This window comes from Triturus cristatus, chromosome 10, assembly GCF_964204655.1.
Source record: "Triturus cristatus chromosome 10, aTriCri1.1, whole genome shotgun sequence".
Taxonomy (NCBI): Eukaryota; Metazoa; Chordata; class Amphibia; order Caudata; family Salamandridae; genus Triturus; species Triturus cristatus.
This window is the reverse complement of record NC_140593.1, coordinates 885215161-885236759: the sequence shown is the minus strand read 5'-3', so window position 1 is coordinate 885236759 and position 21599 is coordinate 885215161. Positions and strand designations below refer to the sequence as shown.

Genomic DNA, 21599 nt, shown 5'->3' with positions numbered 1-21599 from the left:
ACAGGAAGGCAGCAATACACAAATCTGTTTGGTGGAATTCCTCCACTCCTCATGTCTTTACAGGGCAGGCTTGAGCCTCCCAAAAAGGAACCCAGGGTCCTCCATGTAATGTACTATTGCAGGCACATTTGCACTCTTACTGCACATAACTGTTACTTCCATGCACTATACCATTACAGGCACAAATACATTCAGCACACTTATTCATTCTGCATGCACTGTTCAGCATTGTAGTCTTCCTGCACTGTGCCAGGATGTGATGTTTTAAAACCAACACACTGCCAGCACACATACTCACCACTCATATGTGCACTGCACAACACTTCACCCTTCATGTATTGTACTTCACGCAAGCATACATAAACTCAGCACATGCTTTTCTTGTGCATACACTGCACAGCACTACATCTTCCATGTACTGTATCCCAACTGGCATACATACATTCAGTTCATACACTATCCATAAATATACTGTGCAGTACTGCTCTAGCCCTGTACTGTACCCTTCACAGGCGCACATACAACCAGCCAAGAGTCACTACTCTTGCTCAGCACTTCCACATCTACCTGGTGTAGGCCAAGGGTGGTTTTAGCACACAACAGCAGAACTTTTAGAAAGGCCTGTGAGACTTTTGGCCTCACTCCTGTGACACTGGATAAGAAGGACCTGTTCACTAGTAATGATCACTACGAGGTAGGCTGCTACCACAGCGCTTCTGCTGCTTAACTCCTGGTGAAGGTGGTAACCTTCCACCGCTATGAGTGTAGCACTTTGGTTGTGCCCCCATGTACAATACCGCTGTCTGTGAAATAGGCCAACGTCATGGCGCACATGCATGATCCATGTTCGCCTATGGCAAGAAAAATCAGCATTAGGGATCCAGACAACAGCACAGTTGAGCAGTCAGGGTAACGGTACAGGCCTCTTACCATGCAAAGGACTTTTCCGTCCCAGCACACACACTTTCCAGGTAAGAGGAAATGTATCAATATAATCTCATATAGAGCATGCCTTGCTGTTGTGAAGCATGCTGTTTCTCTCATGCTCTTCTGGTTAATGGAGGATCAAAATTCTGAAGGTGATGGGAGGGACAAGCGTGATTAAGATGTAGCTCTACATTACATTTTCGGTGGCATTGATCCAGTCTTACACCCTCATTTAGAGGCCATTTTATTCTCGGAACATATTTGTTAATGGGAAAAATGCATATAATACACCAGCATTAGCAATGCCAATTTGTGTATGTGCCATCTTCACCTACAGATTGTGCACCAGTGATTTTTATAGTGTGATTGCCAGTGCAAAATGTGTTTACTAAAAGTACAGATGGTGTACAGCATTGTTTTAAAAGCAGATGTTTGAAGCTCAGGCATGCAATAACATCTGAAATTCAAATCCACTCAAAAACAGGTGGTAAACACATTACCTTCAACTTCACCTACAAACAGTCCAACCGTGTTTGCTCCCATACAAACAAGCAGCCCTGAACACATTTTGAAACAACAAATCAGGGCATCTTGCAGACAAAATGGAATACAAAAAATCTTTAAAATAGCTGTGAGACCGATGCCATTAGATTTTCTTGCTGTAAGATGTGATCAGTTCTCTGGTCTTTTAACACACACATTTTTTATTCAATTGTATTCTTTTGAGTTGAGGAAAAGTTGAGCTGCAAGATATTTGTTTTTGAATGTTTAGACTATTGAGCCCAAAAGGCAGTTTGCTATGCACATGATTGTGAGCTGTTAACTCAGTCAAAGCAGATTTCGCTTGTGGATTTACTCGCTTTTTCAAAGTTATCAAACTAAGCTTAGAAACACCTGAAATAGTGAGACAGAGGAGGAAGATGATTTTCCTTGTGAAAAAGCTAAGTATTCATGAACGTTTTAGTTTGACTGATCCCACATAACAAATAATTTCATTTGATTCTTTGTAAAGTACTCCAAAGGTTTAAGTTTTCAATATGCCATCCACTAAGTGCAATATCAATATGAAGGAATATAAGGAAAAAGAATAAATCAAACCGATCAAAATGAACTTGCATAAGGGAACAACCCACAAGAGTTATATCTGTAGGATTTAAGAGCCTCTTAAGGTATATTTGTTTGCTACCGCAAAGATGAGCTTGAAGATGGTGCCTAACTAAGTTATGCACGCATATGGATCGTAAATTGATAGTGTATGAAGCTGTACCAGAGTTGTTGAAGAAGTGGTATACATGCACTAATAGATGTAATAATAATTTAACAAAGGTTCACAGTATTCATGTGGAGAAATGTCTAGTAAATAGGAAATATTAGCACAACTTGACTTTTGTCTGACTGAAGGAATCCAAGCAAAGGAACCCGGTCAAAAAATATAGGCCCTCATTACAAGTACACCAATACATTCCTGTACACGAGGTGTCCTTTTTTAATCTTTAGCACAACTGGAAAGCTCACATTTCCTTATGGCCTCTACATAAAAATTGTCACTGCCAGAGCTCTGCCCTTTGTTGTCTGTACACAGATAACCATTATTCTTTAGCCCAAGAGCCCACACACAGCCTTTCTGTCTATTCTGGACTGGGTCAGCAACAACCATTTCACTTATTGTATGGCAAAGGAATCCGAGTCCCTGCCAACTCTGTGAAATGTTCAGGAGGCACAGAAAGGCCTAAATTCAGAAAGCATGAAGGCAGTGGCAGAAAACAGAATTTGACTCTGGCTTTCTGTCTCTTGTGAGACCTGTCTGCCTAAAGTGAAGCCTCGCTCCTGCAGCATCCTTGGATCACTTCATGCTACTTAGTAGACTAATTGTAGCAGAGCAATAATGGGTGCGCTAGTGACATAGAAAGACCAAGTTGTCTTTTCAGATCTACTCCTCAAGAATATTGTCGGCTTGTACCTACAGTGAGGGAAACAGTTCACAGTGACTGCTTTACGAAACCCTAAATAAGTAAATAAAATGCATTGAACTACTGGTTGTCTGAGGAAATGTTGTAGAGATGCTGACTCTGGTATGCAGACACTGTACTACAGGGCGTAACTGTTGTTGAGTTATACAAACATTGATGCTATTTTTATAGGTGGGAAAATACTCTTACTATGCCTATAGCATTCCGTAGCCCTCTGTTGCTTTATTTTGGAGAACTATGCAAGCGTACATTATACGTCCTATCTAGCACATGCAACGGACTGTCATTTACATGCTTTGAAGTATGAAGCCCGTAAGCATTCCAGACTTGCCATAAAATGTCATGTTGTCTATTTAAGGATAGCTGTCATAAGCAATGCTTGTCTGTAAGACACCTAAAGTTATGAGATTCCTTGGTTTCCATCCACAGTCTTTAATATGGGTGACTTGCAACTCCTTTACAGCTAGCCCAAGTGCCTTGTTTGCCCAAAATGTCCAAGGTCTTTTCATATCAAGAGGGTTGGCTTTGCCCGATGCCCCAATCCAATTCACCCATTCCTTTAATTAAAAGAACTCCTTCAACCAGTGGAACAGCCGGACCTGTCATCCAACGCATTGCGTTCTCCCAACAGATGAGGTCCGCAGGGGCACGCATCTCAGCGCCCTGATGAAACTAGTGAAGGAGATTCCAGAATTCCTGTTTGGCGGTTCAGAGATGACCAGCAGCCCATCACCTGCTGGCAGTTTTGACGAAAAGGCGTGGCTCAAGAAGCCAGACTCTGATGGTAAGCTTCGCAGTCTCTTCACATTTAGTTGCTGCTAAAGCTATGAAAACTCCTGGGCTTGGAAAGTTCTGCAAGATGTGCTGCAGTTTATTTTCAAGGCTGTTTAATGTTGATGTCTTCACTTAGACTACGAATTGCAATGGATGTGGTTATCTTACTCTGTGACAAAGCAGAGAATACAGGACTTGTACTGTGAGTTCATGGAGAGCTCTGGCGAAAATGAGATCTCATGCAGTTCAGGTGTTTTGACAAGTGTGACAGATATGCCGGCCTGCTAGTCCCTCTCCTTTTTTACTCTAAGCTTAAAGATCATCTTTTACTCAGTGGATAACAGTGGATAACAATTGTGATTACTTGACCAAGCATGAAGAGTGAAGAACCACAAAGGTATCAAGTGTATCGAACAATAGAACAAAGCAGAAACTTTTTCTCTTGCTCAAAATGGTTTGCTTAGATTTAATTTCTTCTTGCACAGTGAAATCTGAGACCACTTCAGACAGCTCACACCTGCCAGTTTTGGAAGACCGACTGACCGAGCTATGGAGTGCACCCAATACGCCAAGCAGCATCGTTCAAGCAGATATGGAGGAGAGTAGGCTGGACACTAGAGGAAAAAGGCCCTCAGCAGAAGGTAAACGCAATGATAGCCATGGAGGAGCCATTTTCCAACACTGGGAGGCATCTGGAAATACTCTATTAATGAAAGAAAGCAAACATACTCTAGTCTGGAAGCCTGTTTTCCAATTTGCCATTTACAAACCATCTACACTCAGTTGAATAAATGGGTATTTTAATAAATGTGAAATTGATGCCAATGGTTTCTAGGAACAGTAAGAACCTGGGCAGTGGGAGTTGCATCCTCTACTCCAGCTCAGCCTATAGGCCTTCAGTGGGATCAGCAGAACATACACTGTCATATAGTATTGAAACAGGATGGAGCAGAACATCTAGAGGCATACGTTTCCTCTAGTTGTGTTAGATAACTTTGGAATCCACCCACTGCACTAAATCCTATTAGTAAAGGATCTCAATAATACATAGCCAGGGTGGGTGACATCCCCTCACATGCCCTATGGTACCCTTGCCACTGCTTTTGCTATCTTTGATATCAGCCATCCTGAAAGCAGAAGCAGGAAAATAAAGTAAACATGCTCTAGGAGCCATGTTCATTTCAGTGGTTTCCACTCCTTGCCAATCTCCTAGCCTTCAGGTGCAAATAGGAGGTTGTTGCGGCACTCTGAGTGCACGAGGTGGTATCAACTTTATGATGCTATCAGGGGTTAAGTGGTGTCAGATCACTTCTGTTATTCCCGGCTGTGTGGTTAACCAGCATCCTTGTCGATGTTGTTAAATAAACAAAATCAATGATTATTATATCCTTAGGTTTGCTTGAGAAAATATTAACCGGATAACTGGCCCTAAAATCTGTCAAAAATTATAATTATGTTCTTAAAGTAAATAAAATCATGGGTGATGTTTTCCTGTAAAATGTAGAATCAACTGAATCTTTAAAACCATATGTTTGCACACACAATAGAGAGATAGCTCCTTGATTTACACATTCTCCTAAAGACAGTAAATAATGTCGGTCATCTGATTAGCCTTAATGTTATATGGTAGATATCTGATTGACTTACTTATCAACTTGCGTTGTGACATCTTCATAAATGTGCATTTGTAGCACCCTTTTATATTGAACTATTAATGACAGGGGCAGTATTACATGAGATTTAACTTGAAACAATACTGTCAAAATTATCCTGTTTTTTGTTCTGACAGTTGTATGTATAAAACATTTGGGCTGATCTACAAAACTTGTAAACCTTTACAGAATAGTGACATTTCTGAATGACATCAGTTCTCTTATGCAAACACAAAATAGAGGTATAATGTTGATGTGCAGAAGTTTAGCCATAATTCAGAGACTATTCCGATCGCATGCCTCTTTATTTAAATGTGGGCACAAGTAATTATGTATGCCACCCCTCGTTTTAGTAGTCCACTTATTTTGCAGTTAAGTTTTGATAGCCTCGTATTTTGAGCCTGCTAAAGAAGTACCAATCATAGTATTGGTAACCTTATAAAGTACTGGCATTTCTAACATAAAGATTACAAAGTCCGCAGTTTTTGTAGAAAACATTTTTGATTCCCATAGAGTCAGTATTCTTGTAAGGCGATCAAGAAGGATTGTAATGACTGCACTTAATTGTACCCGCTGATTTTGCAGGTATAAATAATGGTTCTGAATCATTACTATTAGCCATTACTGATGCATTTGGTTGGCATTGGTTTAAATAATATTGTTTAAGAATCGTGACAGAAATACATGTTTACTTAATGCTTGCATTTAAGGCTGTTTCAGATGGTTGGAGTTAATTTTGGTGCTGATCAGGAGGGCTGCTTGAACTTTGTTCAAATATTGTCACCTGAAATGTCCTAAATGACTTCTTCAGTCAGTCAGTCTGACTGACTGACTGACTTCTTCAGCAAGCTACGTCCTCACAAAATCTGACTGTTCTTCCTTATTTTTGTGTGGATGTACTTTCTCTAGCATCTAGACATACATTTTTGTGCATAGTTTAAAATGTGCCTTTTTTTTTAAATTTCCTTATTTTGCATTTCACTAATAAGCAATATCACAGTGCATTAAGATAGCTCCTGTACCACAGTACAATACGATTATCCTCGGGAATGCCACACTATTCAACATTAGCAACATGATCATCCCGACCCCCCGGCGGTACACGTATCTCCCCCCCACCCCCGAAGGTGTTCCAAGGCCCCCATATTTGCGACCACTTCTTCGGGCATCCCCTGGAAACATAAATAGGTATCTCTGTCACCATACACCAATCCATATCCTTGGCCCAGTCAGCAATACGCGGTGGGTTCAAAGCCCACCACAATCGTGCGATATTCTGCTTGGCCACCATGTAACCAAGGGAAACCCAGATCCTCTCCTTGGCCGTAAGGTCAGTGGGGGTCTCATATGTTCAACAAAATCAATGTGATGTTGCACTGTATCTGCTGTACCAGTACTTCCCCAATCATGAGTACCACCCCCTCCCAGAATTCTGAATTGTCGCACATTCCCAAAGGGTATGGATGAAGGTGCCCTCTTGCCCGCATTGCCGTGCACAGCCACTGTCTTGGGCGTAGCCCATATGGACCAAACAGGGTCCGACCAAATATATCCTATGGTGCATTTTTAGTTGGACCAATCGGAGTCTGGAGGAGATGGCAACTTCACGGGAAGAAGCCACTGCGGCCCGCCATTCCTCATCCTCCAAGCCAGCGCCATCATGGTCCCATTTACCTCTCAGGCGGGTCAGGGGATCAGTAATGTGGTAATAAGCTTCTTGCATGTGAGAGATATGGCTTTTTCTGGGAAGTCACCATCTAAGATCCTGTCCTCCAAAGGGGAGGAATCAGGGAGGACTGTACCTTTAGGGAGAGCTGCAAGCAAGGCATGCCTGATTTGGAGGTACCGAAACTGTTCAGAGTTGGCCAGTTCAAACTTCTGACGTAATTGGGAAAAGGGTATGACATCGCCCAATTTCCAAAGTTCCCCAATTTTGGAAATACCAATAATATCCCATTTGTCGAAACCCAAGGGGCGCGACAGCCGACCCAGCTGGTCACAATGCCAAAGCGGCGTAGCTTGAGTAAGCTTGCCCTCCAAACCCAAGCTTCTAGCCTTCCGAACTTGCACAGCATGTTTGGTCGGACCGGACAAAACGGAGTTTTGAGATTTCGTATACAGTGCACCCTCAAACCCACCCCCGGGGAGGAGCCAAAGATCGATCCGAAATGCCGGGTCCTCATGCCGTCTATAACAGCACTGGTTAATGGCAGCGAGCTGTGAGGCCCAGTAGTATCTTTTCATATCCGTGAGCCCAATGCCCCCATCGAACCACCCCAGTGTGAGTTTATATGTGGCGATGCGGGGGGGTTACCCTCCCATAGCAGATCCCGAACTATGCCCTTCAATTCCCTGAAGTATGACGCCGCGACCGGAAAGGGTGTATTTTGTAACATGTACAAAAGTGGGGGAGGGACATCATCTTGAATAGGGCTGCCCGTCCCAGGAGGGTCAAGGGGAGCGATTTCCAGTGCAAGACGTCAGATTTAAGACGTGCTAGTGGTGGCCGAAGGTTAGTGTCATAAAATGGTGTTAAATCCTTGGATACCCAGATTCCCAGATACTTAAAGCCGCCTGTGGCCTCCGTCAGCTGGCAACCCCGGGGAAGGCGAGGTCACTGCCCACTAAGAACGCAGAGCACAGATTTGGACCAGTTGATCATATAACCTGCCAACCTGCCAAATATTTGGATTATGTCCAATACCACATTGAGAGACGCCGCCGGGGAGGCGAGATAAAGCAGGATGTCGTCCGCATACAATGATATGCGGTTCTCCCACCCATATGTCCATTTAAGGTCTCTAATGGCGGGGTCCTGACGGATCCCTGCTGCCAAAGGTTCCAAGGCCAAGGCAAAGAGGAGTGGTGACAGGGGGCAGCCTTGCCTGATGCCCCTACCAAGAATGAAAACAGGGGATTTCCAGTTCTTAACAACCACTTGTGCTAAGGGTTGACAATATAGGAGGCGCACCCATTTAATACATTCCAGGCCAAATTCGAGTTTGCGAAGCACAGCAAACATGTAGGGCCATTCAATGTTGTCGAAGGCCAAAGCAGCATCCAGAGATACCACCACGGCGTCCTCTCTAATCGTATCTGCCCTGCAAAGTAGCGTGTAGCCGGCGGAGATTAAGAGATGTTTTTCTCGCAGGCATGAACCCGGACTGATCCGGGTGTATCAGAGTGGTAAGAACTTGTAACAGATGAGTGGCAAGGACTTTCGCAAGGATCTTGGCCTCGCAGTTAAGCAGTGAGATGGGCCTGTAGAGGAACACAAGTCAGCAGACTTGCCCGCCTTGTGGATGACAATGATGCCAGTCTATGGTCCTCAGGAAGAATTCCTATCTCTTTACTTTCCCGATAAACGTCTGTGATAAAAGGGGCGGTCATGTTTGCCGTTAGCTTAAATAGTTCTATAGGGATCCCGTTGGGCTCCGACGCTTTCCCCCCGCGCAAATCATGGATGGCCTTCTCTACTTCAGTTACGGTAATGTCCCGGTCTAGGTCGGAGCTTTCCTCCTCGGTAAGAACTGGCATCTGAATGTCGCGTAGGAGGGATGAAGCCTCCTCCTCTGAATAGGTCGTACGGGAGGTAGACAGGGAGTGGTAATATCTACCAAATGCATCCGCAATATCTTGTGGAGTGGTTATATGGGAGTGTGGGTCAGTGGCCAACTCGCCGTGTCCCCTCTCTACGGTCCAGCCAGGCCAATAATTTGCCTGCCTTATCGCCTACATCATAGATCCTGCTGAGTGTGGCCCGATGTTGTGATTTAGCCGCGTCCGTGGCTAGATCCGAGAGCTCCTTGACCTTGATTTGGAGCTTTTGGCGCACTTCCTCCGAGTCCCGCAAACGGACTGCGCATTCCAGTCCTAGGATTTCATCCTCTAAACATGTCATATCTGCAGCCTTCTCTTTGCGTTGCCCGCGATTTGTCCCAGCACTACCCCCTAATAACCTAATAACGGTCTTATAGGCTTCCCAGAGTGAAACGGATGAGCTGACCGATCCAAGGTTTTCTTGGAAATACATGTCAGAATCAGTCAGAACCTTTTCCCTGATGGAGGGGGTCGTGAGATACCACGAGCCAATCGGCACCACACCACCGATCGTAGGCCCCCCTACTTCCAGCTTGCACAGAACAGGAGAGTGATCTGAAATTCCCCTGGCCAAGTGTTGTGTGTCTTTAACAGTGTAGAGATGGTGTGTGAGTGCAAGCACATAATCTATGCGTGACATGCTGTCAAGGGGACTCGAAAGATATGTGTATTGGAGCTCCATCGGGTGCAGACACCTCAAAGCATCTACCAGTCCCATAGCACCCAAAAAACTATGGATCCGTTTGCGGGATAAGGGCAGGTCCTTCTGGGGCCAACGGTCTATGGAGTCCGAGACAATGTTGTTGAAGTCTCCCCCAATCAGTAATTTCCTGTCTGGCAGGTCCAGGAGAAGATCGATAAAGGCCTGTGTATGTAGGCCTGGTGGGATGTACACTGAGACCAAATTAAGGGTTGGCTCCCTCCCATATTCTGGACAGAGCTGTGAATCTTTCCAGCGGGTCCGTGCGGACCGTATTAATAGTCAAGGGGAAGGATTTACGGACTAGGATGTCCATCCCCCAGGAACCAGAACCGAAAGTGGAATGAGCCAACTGAAACCCCCAGCGTGACAGGGCCTTACAACCGTTGCCCAACAAGTGGGTCTCCTGTAGGAAAACAACATCTGGCGAGTGCCTTTTCGGGAATTGGAGAACCACCCCTCTCTTTATTCTGTCCCCTAGCCCATTCACACTCCAGGAGAGCAAAGTGAGTTTCTGTCTACTTATAGTACCCATCACTCAGATTTACATGTGTGAGGTAACCCAGCGGGAAGCATGTCAAGGGGCAGATGAGGAAAGATTTTGTGACATTCATTAGCACTGTAATCAACGAGAGTGGCACGAACATCGTACCTGCTGCAACTGGCATCTGAGACCAATCAGATGTGACATGCTTAAACAAAAACATTACCAAAACACAATCCCCTCCCTCCCACCCACCCCTCAAACCCAACACTCATTCCCCCAACCCCCCCTCCCTGCTCGACAGTAACTAAAATGTGCCTTTATAGTGGAAGGTTTCCATTCAAAAGCTGCAGTTCACTGTCCTTGTCACCTTAAAGCTCATCAAACATTGTTTGTCTTTGGGGCTTCCATATTTTGCCTACCTATCTAAACCCCCCAAACCACTGCTTACAATTTGTGAGTGGTATTTCTTAAACTCCTTCCTGGATCTTTCCTATTTCACAGCTGTCCTGGCATTTCTTCTATTGTGCCTCAAAATGGTGACTACATTGATTTGCAGCTTAGCTTTGAGTTCTGGAAATTCCCTCTGAAGCTATACCTTCTAGTCGTGGCTGGGGGCCCCATTCAGATCATAAATCATTTCATCTTGGTTGGCCCAATGAGGGCTGTACCTCACAGGATAGATTGTTCCTGATCTTTGGGCCATGCTGACATCACCAGATGTCGGTGAAATTACTTGACTTCACCATTTCCCTCATCTTTTAAATGCTCAGAGGAACAGAAAGCAAATTCTGGTATTATTATTTGCATTTTAGTCTTTATAACGAAAGCTAGGTGAGCGCAATTTGTAATGATGATGATGTGTTATCTCTCTGACAGTTAAAGCAGGAGACATTTCTGCGGCCGATACCTGCTTCCCCTACTTGACCACCTGTCTGAAGCAGCCATCTCTAAACAGCTCCTCCAACAGCAGCACCCCTACCAGGACCCTACCAAGAGATCATGAGCAGGGGACACTAGTGATGGAGACCAAGAATGCGCATGAGGAAGGTGAGCTGGAGCCCTTGCATCATCTTAAAGAGTAGATGTGGTCAAGTGGCAAGATCATAGACAAACATATCATTAGGCGTGTGTTCTGATCCTTGCTTCCTCACGTGCCCAGATTGTGATCCAAACCAATCAACTATATGCCTTTGTTTACCTGTTCCCTTATCTACAGAAGCAGAAATGATTAGAAACATACTTGTTTGTGGCATGTGTGCTGTAGATACACATGCTTTGCATACTCCTGCCATCTAGTGTTGGGTCCGAATATTTGCAAGTTGTTTTTCTCCGAAGAAGTATTTTCCAGTCACGCAGTAAGGTGACTCCTCCTTTCGGTGATAATGCGCATGGGCATCGACTTCATTGTTAGCCATTGGGTTCGGATGTAATTACAGCGCTTCTGTTCAAAACCATTCTTTGGGATCCCCTTGGTGCGTAACCCACTGTACCCTTGTTGGTATTTTTTTCGTACGCGTTTCACTATTCTCCGCATGGCGAATAAATCGGAAAACTCTCCCATCTTCGGTCGAGAAGTCATCTTTGGCGGCCTTCGGGCCTAGCCGCATCAGTTGACTTCCACTCCATTTCGCATTAGCCAGCCTTCTGCCGAGGGATTGGACTCTGTTTCAATTCTGTCCTTTGTGCCACCCCAAGTATCCGCGCACCGACCTACTCAAAGTCTGCAACTTGTGCCTCTCACTGGAGCCGAGGGAAGAAGATTGCGATGCTTGTTGATAGTTCTGATCGAAAAAAACTTTTCTGGACCGTCGGGCTCGAGGAAGGGACATGCAGCGACAAAACATTAAGCACACTCCAGATATCTTCGGGGACGATACCAAACATGAAGAAATGGAGGTGTTGGTGGCGGAAGAGGAGGAGGCCTTATGTATCTAAGAATCTGATTCGGAGCTGTAAATCGAGCTAGAGTCCGAAGACGTTCCAATGGGACAGGGTATCCTGAGTAACAAAGCTCCTTTGCCCCTCAAACTCTCTTTGATTAAACAAAAGGTTTCGGCCACCACTGCCTTCTGGCCATGGTCGGCACTGAGACACTGCTTCCAACGCCCCGCCCTCGGCCCCGAAACAGACAGTCAAGCCTTCCGGCTCAGGCCAAGTCGAGAAAAGACACCATTGAAATCAAAACCTTTGGCTCCAAAAGACAAAAAAGGCAAGTCTGGTTCGACACCGAAACTTTCGGCACCGAAATCAAAAGATAGCCTCCAGAAGTCTCCGGAACCTATCCTGAACATTACAAAGGAGAAACTGGACCCTAAGCAAAAGAAAATTAATATTAATATAGATACTGGACATATATTTGCTAAGGGTGTGACACCTTACAAGAGAGAATTATCTCAGAGGACACTAGGTACAAAATTCCTCTAAAAAAGAAGGAGGATATGGCTACAATTCCTATCTACCCTAATCCTCAATCCCCTCCACCATCTTCACCACTACTACAAGGCTCAGACCCTTTACACATAACACCTCAGAGTTCTCCACACACACAGCATGACATAGGGGATGAGGATGACAATAGTCTACCACCAACAGACCCAGGGGAGGAGTAAAATATGGATTGGATAATGACCTTGATTTATATCCTGCAAAACCATCACCTCAGGAGTTGATCTCTAGGGCAGCATCATACCGTGCTGTTACATTATACAAAGACTCTTTAGAAGAAGACTTTTTGTTCAAAACACTAAGTTCTACACATAGGACTACTCAAAGTTTGCCTATGTTAAAAGACATGATGAGACATTCCGGTGATATTTTTTAAATCCCTGTACGTGCCCGTATATTGACACCTAGGGTTGAAAAAACCTCCACCGTCTGACCCCATTTTTAGGTCTCGCTGAGTCAGCGCATGCGAAACATTTAGTGTGTGAGTTTTCAAAGTGCTGACACAGGCTTTTGGTGGCCTAAAGCTTGCGTGCACGCGCACAGCCGCCATCTGTCTTTCCTCCGTCACACAAATCCCACTTCTCCCCCTCCCCCACCACAGATCGCTTTGCTCGCAACGCTTGATCGCATCGCGATCACTTTCGCGGGCCGCGCGGCTGTCACTTTCACGGCCGCGCGGCCAATGCTTGTTTTTTATTGCTGGTGAGTAGCGGGTTGTTAAACTCTCTGGTAACACTCGGGCCAGAATTTAAATTAAAGCTGGATGTTTTATCCTTTGCTTATGTAGTAAAAAATCTGAATTCATTAAATAATATGGGGGTACTTTTTTATGGATGCGTTTGAAAAAGCTTCTTCATTTTATGTTCCGAACCAAAGAAATATCTTCCCAAACATCCGGTGGCATAAAGATTAAGCCTTTTTGCAAGATCAAATACATCTGTTTAGTTTACCCTCTGACACTTGATTTAAATAAAGCATAATTAAGACAAATCCAGGCCTTTGACGGAATGTGAATTCACAATCCTGTAGAAAGCCTGGGATCCCATCCCCCTAATTTTCATACTATGTAATTCATTCACCACAGAAGTGCACGACACAGGAGCCAGCGCTATATGGAGCATCATGTCACAGGAGGTCGGGCAGTGAGTCCCCACGAGGCATTGTATACTAGTCTTTGTTGCACCTGTGAAACTACAGGCAAAAACACCGTTGGGGGCTAATGCAGCAAATATTTATTTTTAACTTGTTTTTTTTTTTTTGGGGGGTCGTATTCAATGATCTGTACATACAAGGAGCAGTTACATTGTGCTATTTTCTTTTGGATATACATTTGTTAGGTATCTGCTATACAATTTATTACTACAAAGATGTTGATTAATTTCCATAAGTAATTTCCTGAATTAGTGATTCCTGTGATAAAATGTAAACACGATGCACCTACGTCCAGGCCCATGTTTACAGTCCTGCTCCTGTCCTGCTCCCCATGTGTTCCAGCTGTGTGCGTGGCTGCTGAGGCAGCCATTGTTGGGGTCGGCAGCCAGGAAGCCTGCACCAGCATCTGGCTCACATTGTTCGAGCCCGGAGCTCCTTCGGGCGACGGAAGGAAAGAGACCCTTTAAACCTCTCTTTGGACACCTCCGGAATAAAGATCAAACGCGGCATTGCCAGCAGCTGTTATCAGGAGTATACATGGATTTGTCTGTCATGATGAAGATTGTTTTCTGTACACAGAGTGTCAGAGAGGTCTCGCTCGGGACCCCCGCCTGCCCCATATCCATGAGGCAAAACGATGGGCGAATGGAGGGCAATTCAAGGCCGTTTCTTTGTACAGGTGATAATGAAAACTCCAATACCACCAGTTCACCCTTTCAATCGAACGCCATTGAACCATTGTGCTTAGGACAATATTGATTGTTTTATTTCTAAAGTTCGAGGCATGTGGGCTGCTGAATTCATATCTGTGCATAGATCGCCGCCTAGTGTTGGGTCCGGATGTTTGCACGTTGTTGTCCTGGAAGAGTCTTCGAAGTATCCTGAGATAGGTGACTCCTCCCCTGGACCACAGTGCGCATGGGCATCCTCTCCATCCTCAGATTGTTTTTTTCCGCCATTGGGTTCGGATGTGCTTATCTTGACTCAAGTTAGGAAAATTTAGTTTTCAGGCCAAAAGGCCTTTAGTTTTCGACGGTACTGTTCCCGATCGGTATCGACAGTTTACAGGCTAGTTTCGCGACTTTAACAACTTTTCGGATCCATTAAATCCGACCATCGACCGAACTTCGACGATGGAATCGAGGACCCCATTCAAGCGGTGTCCTGTTTGCCACGCCAAATACCCCCATATCGACGTCCACCCGGTGTGTAACAAATGCCTCTCACCGGATCATGACGAATCGAAATGCATGGCCTGTGCCCGATTCAGATCCAAGAAGACTCTCCGGAATCGACGAGCCGCGCGACTGGAAGCGCAGCAAGCGGCACCGGCCCCGACCAACATCTTCAGCACCGAGGACGAAGATGTCGAAAGCGTGGAAAATATACCCTCCAGCCCCACTTCCGAACACGGTTCCCGATCGGAAGATGTCGATGAAGAGCTTTTTCACAGGGAAGAAGCCGACGATGAGGTAGGAGACTACGATGAGGCCTTAGGGGCCGAAGAAGGTAGCTCCGGTGAGGAGCAAGGCCTACCCGTCCAAATTGAGGATACCCCAGTGTGTCAGTCGACGGCTCCGGTCGAGGGATCGCCTTCGGGCCTTACCCAAGACCAATCCCGCAGTTCTTCGGCCCCGCCCTCTGGCCCGGCCACGGACATACAGCAAGAGCCATTGTTACCTAAAAAGACTGATTTCCCTACCACGAAACCAAAACCAATCATCGCACCGGTTAAACAAAAACCGAAAGTGAAACTAACACTGGTCGGCTCGAGGACCACCACACCTTCGACGCCAGCCAAACCCGTCGGCTCCGACCGCACCAAAAGGGACTTCGGTGCCGAACTCGCTGCAGCCGATGTCGGCGCCGACCCAAAAAGAAAAGCCGTCGGTACCGTCAAACCGCCTCGGCCCCCGGCACCGAAGCAATCGGCACCGGCCACCAAGGTGAAAATGGCCACTGCATCGCTATCCACCTCGAAGGCAGCGACTACGGTACACTCATCGACGCCGTCGACGGCTACTACCCCTCCTCGGCTTGATGACCCGGTGACTTCGAAGAAGTCCACACCTGCATCTACGGAACCACTCGGCGCCAAAGAACCGTCGGCGTTCCAGGTGCGACAAGTGGCAGCGTCCTTGCAACGCATCAGGGAAAAGGCAGCCCTCCAGACCTCGTCGGGCTCCGAACCGAAACGGGCACAGAAGGCACCTTCGGCACCGGCCAACATCACCTTTGGTTTGCCGCCATCCACGGCGCCAAAAATGTTCGAAATCAGAACCCGCATTACCCAGACAAGGTCCCCATCTACTGAACACTCGACTACTGGGACATCGCCGTCCCACTTCATCGACGCCGACACCGGCAGGCTCATGCTCCGAAAGCGAAAGATCACTTCAGGGCAAGCTTTGGACTCTTATAGGATCCCGCTAAAACAAAAAATGCCGGCGGAATCGGAACCAGTTCTCTATGAACGCATCCACACCTCTTACACAGATCCATCATTCTCTCCAACGCACTCCGACACGGATGCAGTGGAGGACTACATGGGTGACAACACCACCTACCCCGTAGACATAGACCCTGAGGGACAGCAAGACCCTGATCAAGTCTGGGATGACCCTGTAGACCCAGGTGCCGCTCTAGATACACAGGACACGCAACTTTATGGCGCAAAAACGTCCCCCACAGAGGACACTGCTGCATTCAACGCCCTCATTGAACGTGCCGCAGCCAATCATGGAGTGCAACTCCACTCAGACACTATCGAGGATGATTTCTTGGTGGACACTTTCGCATCCTCCGAGAGGACTGTAAAGACTCTGCCCATGTTAAAAGGTGTCCTCAAGCCAGCAAAGGACATTTTCAAGGAAACCACCAGGGCATGGGTAATAAACCCCAGGATCGAGAAAAAGTACAAACCCGCACCTGGGGACCCCACGTACATTAGAAGCCAGTTGCCTCTGGACTCCATTGAAGTTGCCAATGCTCGCAAACGGGCACACTCGCAGACAACTGGTGATGCTCCTCCCCCGGACAAAGAGTCCAAGGTTCTAGAGACCTCCGGCAAACGAATTGTAGCCCAGGCAGCAAACATATGGCGCATCGCCAATACACAGGCCCTCCTAGCTCGCTACGACCGCTCACACTATGACACGTTAGAGACCCTACTCCAACACCTGCCAGACGAGTACAAAGAGGCAGCGGAGCTCCTCATCAGGGAGGGACAACTGCTCACAAACGCATCCATCAAGTGTGCACTGGATGCCGCAGACACTGCTGCAAGGGCAATAAACACCAGCGTCATGCTACGACGACACGCCTGGTTACGAATCTCCGGATTCAAACCTGAGGTCCAAAATAACATCCTCAATCAGCCGGTCAACCCCGACTACTTATTTGGACCGGAGGTTGACACCACCTTAGAAAAGATAAAAAAAGACACGGACACTGCGAAGTCAATGGGGGCTCTGCAAACGCAGACATTTCGTAGTGGCTCCTTTCGTCGCCCCGGAAATAGAGGTGCAGGTAGAGGACAGGGAGCACAGCAAACCTACAATAAAGGGGGCACACAGAGTTCCTACGATAAAAACACCCGAGGTGGATATCGTGGCTCCAGCACCAAGGGCAGAGGACGTGGTTACGGCAATACCAGGTCCTCCCCCAAGAACAAACAGTGACGCCCTCTCCCTTCCCCCCGCCCACATAACACCTGTCGGGGGAAGGCTCCAGCGGTTCCTGTCCACGTGGGATTCCATCACCACGGACAGGTGGGTCAAAGATGTTATCCAACACGGTTACTGTCTCGAATTAACCTCCACTCCACCCACCATACCGCCAAGGCACCGTCCTATGTCCTCAGAGCACTTAGCGTTATTACAGAAGGAGGTGCTAAGTATGCTGCAAAAAGGCGCAATAGAGGTCGTGCCCGTACACCAGCAGGGAACAGGGGTGTACTCTCTGTACTTCTTAATACCCAAAAAGGACGGGTCACTCAGACCTATCCTAGACCTGAGACCCCTCAACCACTACATTCTCTCAGAGCATTTTCACATGCTCACCCTACAGCAGGTTCTCCCGCTCCTCAGACAGGGAGATTTCCTAGCCACGCTAGACCTCAAAGATGCGTATTTCCACATACCCATACACCCATCACACAGAAAATATCTCCGATTCACCATTCAGGGGCAGCACTATCAATTCAAAGTCCTCCCCTTCGGAGTGACAACAGCACCCAGAGTTTTCACAAAGTGCCTAGCTACCGTGGCTGCACATTTACGGAGGCAACACATTCACGTCTACCCTTACCTGGACGACTGGCTTGTTCAGGCAAAGTCAGCCCAGCAATGTGCCAGCCACATGTCCCGCACCATTCACCTTCTTCACAGTCTGGGATTCTCACTAAATTACCCAAAATCAAATCTCCAACCCGCACACGTACAACAGTACCTAGGTGCGACCATAGACACTCTGGCAGCCACAGCTCAGCCAAATTTAGTGAGGATCAACAGCATGCAAATGCTGATTTCCAAGTTCAAACCCCAACACTCCCTTCCTGCGCGAGTGTTCATGCAGTTGATAGGCATGATGGCCTCCTGCATTTTCATAGTCCCACACGCGAGACTACATATGCGCCCTCTTCAGGAGTGCTTAGCACGTCAATGGAATCAGGCTCACGGGCAATTAAAAGACCTAGTGTTGGTGAACGGTCGGGCATACAACTCTCTGCATTGGTGGAATCCACAAAACCTTCGCAAGGGCCGACCGTTCCAAGAGCCTGTTCCACAAATAATACTGACAGCGGACGCGTCTCTCCAGGGATGGGGAGCCCATGTACTCAATTACACAGTGCAGGGACTATGGACTACACAACAAAAAAAGATGCACATCAACCTTCTGGAACTGATGGCAATCTTCCTGGCTATGAAGGCATTCAAAGTACACCTGTGCAACAAGGTCGTGTTGATCCGGACGGATAACATGACTGCCATGTACTACATACAGAAGCAGGGAGGAACACACTCTCCACAATTGTCTCATCTGACTCAGAGCATGTGGAAGTGGGCCATTCAGAGGAACATATTCCTCATGGCGGAACACCTCCCGGGCAAGGACAACCAGATGGAGGATCTGCTCAGCAGACACAGCCACCAGATGCACGAGTGGGAGTTACACCCAGCAGTGGGGTCATCCAGAGATAGACCTATTCGCCACAAGGGAAAACGCAAAATGCCAAAGCTTTGCCGCCAGGTTCCCACATCCACAGTCGCAGGGCAATGCAATATGGATGAACTGGTCCGGCAGATTTGCGTACGCTTTTCCCCCAGCGCCGTTGATACCGCTAGTGGCACGCAAACTGCGACAACACTCACTGACACTCATCCTGGTTGCTCCAACATGGGCACGCCAGCCATGGTACACCACCTTTCTGGAACTTTCCGTGGTGCCGCATCAAAGGCTGCGGATCAAACCCACGCTTTTGACGCAGAACCATGGAGAAATTCAGCACCCAGATCCGCAACAGCTGAACCTGGCAATCTGGCTCCTGAAGTCCTAGAGTTTGGCTACCTGAACCTGCCACCTGACTGTATGGAGATCATTAAGGAAGCTAGGAGACCCACTACCAGAGCTTGCTATGCAGCCAAATGGAAGAGGTTTGTCATTTATTGCAATAACAACGACATTAACCCGCTAGACGCATCCATTCAAAACATAATCTGTTACCTCTTACACCTATACCGATGCAATCTGGCATACACCTCAATACGTATCCATCTAACCGCAATAGCAGCCTATCTCCAAAACAGGCAGCACCTCTCTTTATTCAGAGTGCCTGCCATCAAAGCCTTCTTGGAGGGACTTAAACGAGTAATTCCCCCAAGACACCCACCAGCACCAGTGTGGAACCTCAACTTGGTCCTCACCCGGCTGATGGGTCCACCCTTCGAACCTCTCCACTCATGTGAGATTCAATTCCTCACCTGGAAAGTAGCTTTCCTAGTAGCAATCACTTCGTTGAGAAGAGTTAGTGAACTCCAGGCACTAACCATTCAAGAGCCATTCATACAGGTTCATGCAAACAGGGTCGTACTACGTACCAACCCCAAATTCATGCCTAAAGTAATATCGCAGTTCCACATGAATCAAACCATTGACCTGCCTGTTTTCTTTCAGAATCCACAAAATGTCGCTGAAAGAATGCTCCATACACTAGACGTCAAAAGAGCCCTCATGTACTATATAGACAGAACTAAAAACTTTAGGAAAACAAAACAACTTTTCGTCGCCTTTTCCCCACAACACAAAGGCAACGCAATCTCCAAAGCAGGTATAGCCAGATGGATCGTTAATTGTATTCAAATTTGCTATCAAAAGGCTAAACGCACATTAACGATTCCCCCACGGGCCCACTCAACACGTAAGTTAGGGGCCTCCATGGCTTTCCTGGGAAACATTCCTTTACATGATATATGTAGAGCAGCCACATGGTCCACTATACATACATTTACCAAACATTATTGTGTAGATGTACACTCAAAACAGCAGGCAGCTGTAGGACAGGCTGTTCTCAAAATTCTTTTTCAGACCGCTGCAGCTGGCACTGGTGGCCGCCGCTAATGGGAGGTACTGCTATGTATTCTATGCACAGATATGAATTCAGCAGCCCACATGCCTCAAACTGAATATGCTACTTACCAGTATGCATCTGTTCTTGGCATGTAGGGCTGCTGACATTCATATCGCCCACCCTCCTCCCCGGCGCCTGTAGCAGCTGCAGCTCTCAGAATTACTGTATAGCATGGTCATCACTTTCTGTATCTACTCCATCACTGCCACAATGGCGAAAAACAATCTGAGGATGGAGAGGATGCCCATGCGCACTGTGGTCCAGGGGAGGAGTCACCTATCTCAGGATACTTCGAAGACTCTTCCAGGACAACAACGTGCAAACATCCGGACCCAACACTAGGCGGCGATCTATGCACAGATATGAATGTCAGCAGCCCTACATGCCAAGAACAGATGCATACTGGTAAGTAGCATATTCATTATGGTATTTGGCTTCTCACTGGGGTCTCCCTCTCCCCCTTACTCCGGGCTTTATTAAGGGTTTCTTTGTCTTGGGCAGAAAGTGGGAAGAGGTGCCATCTTGTCCATAGACTACATGCTCGAGGCCTTTAGGAAGGCTCCCTCCTGTAGGTCCAAAAGCCAGATGCAAATGTTCACGTGGAGTTGTTGTTATAGTTCCTGTGAGACCCTTCTGTGGGCGCGGGTAGTGTGCCATCACCAGCATCCTTTGCTAGAACTGCTCGCTTTACAACACTAGATTTTGAAAATGGAGAGTATTTTCCTGCTCGATGAAGCACTGCACAGAGAGCAGCAAAAGGCCTTTAAAAGATACTTATAGGGGTGCTTTGTGTTTTTTCATATCACTCCAGCTGAGGTTTCGTCTAAAAAATGAGAATATCTGGTTTCAGATAGAGAAAATCCGAGCAGTGCTTGTTTGTATCATGCAGAGCCTAACGTCAAAGCGGCCAGAGACGCGATACACTTGTTTTATGTTTCTGATGAGACCACAACACTGAAAACAAGCATTGGCATAGACAATAGGTCTCGCCTTTGGGACCTTATAAGTGTTTAGCCATGCAACAATTGATGTTGTTGCCCCAAGGATATTGTGCTGCATAACTAAATACTTCTAAGGCCCCAAAAGCGAGACCTATTGGCTATGCCAATGCTTGTTATAAAGGGCCAGTTGCCTTTAGATTCTTTAGTATTATCTAATGCTCGCAAAAGAGCAAACTCTCAGACTTCAGCAGATGCACCTCCTCCAGACAAGGAGTCTAAATTAATAGATGCATCAGGCAAAAGAGTAGGTGCTCAATCCGCCA

General features: G+C 46.7%; 1 protein-coding gene across 17 annotated transcripts in view; it reads left to right on the top strand.

The window, feature by feature from the left end:
- The window catches only part of LOC146796177 (uncharacterized), a 1057178-nt gene that overhangs the window by 380372 nt on the left and 655207 nt on the right, over positions 1 to 21599 (top strand). For 15 of the 17 annotated variants that reach the window (XM_085628582.1, XM_085628583.1, XM_085628587.1 and 12 more), the window contains exons 13-15: positions 3529 to 3681; positions 4157 to 4312; positions 10987 to 11157. In XM_085628582.1, coding sequence (XP_085484708.1) covers positions 3529 to 3681; positions 4157 to 4312; positions 10987 to 11157 — 480 coding nt within the window. The remainder of the gene's footprint in view (positions 1 to 3528; positions 3682 to 4156; positions 4313 to 10986; positions 11158 to 21599) is intronic. The other 2 variants (XM_085628592.1, XM_085628595.1) reach the window with 2 other exon arrangements.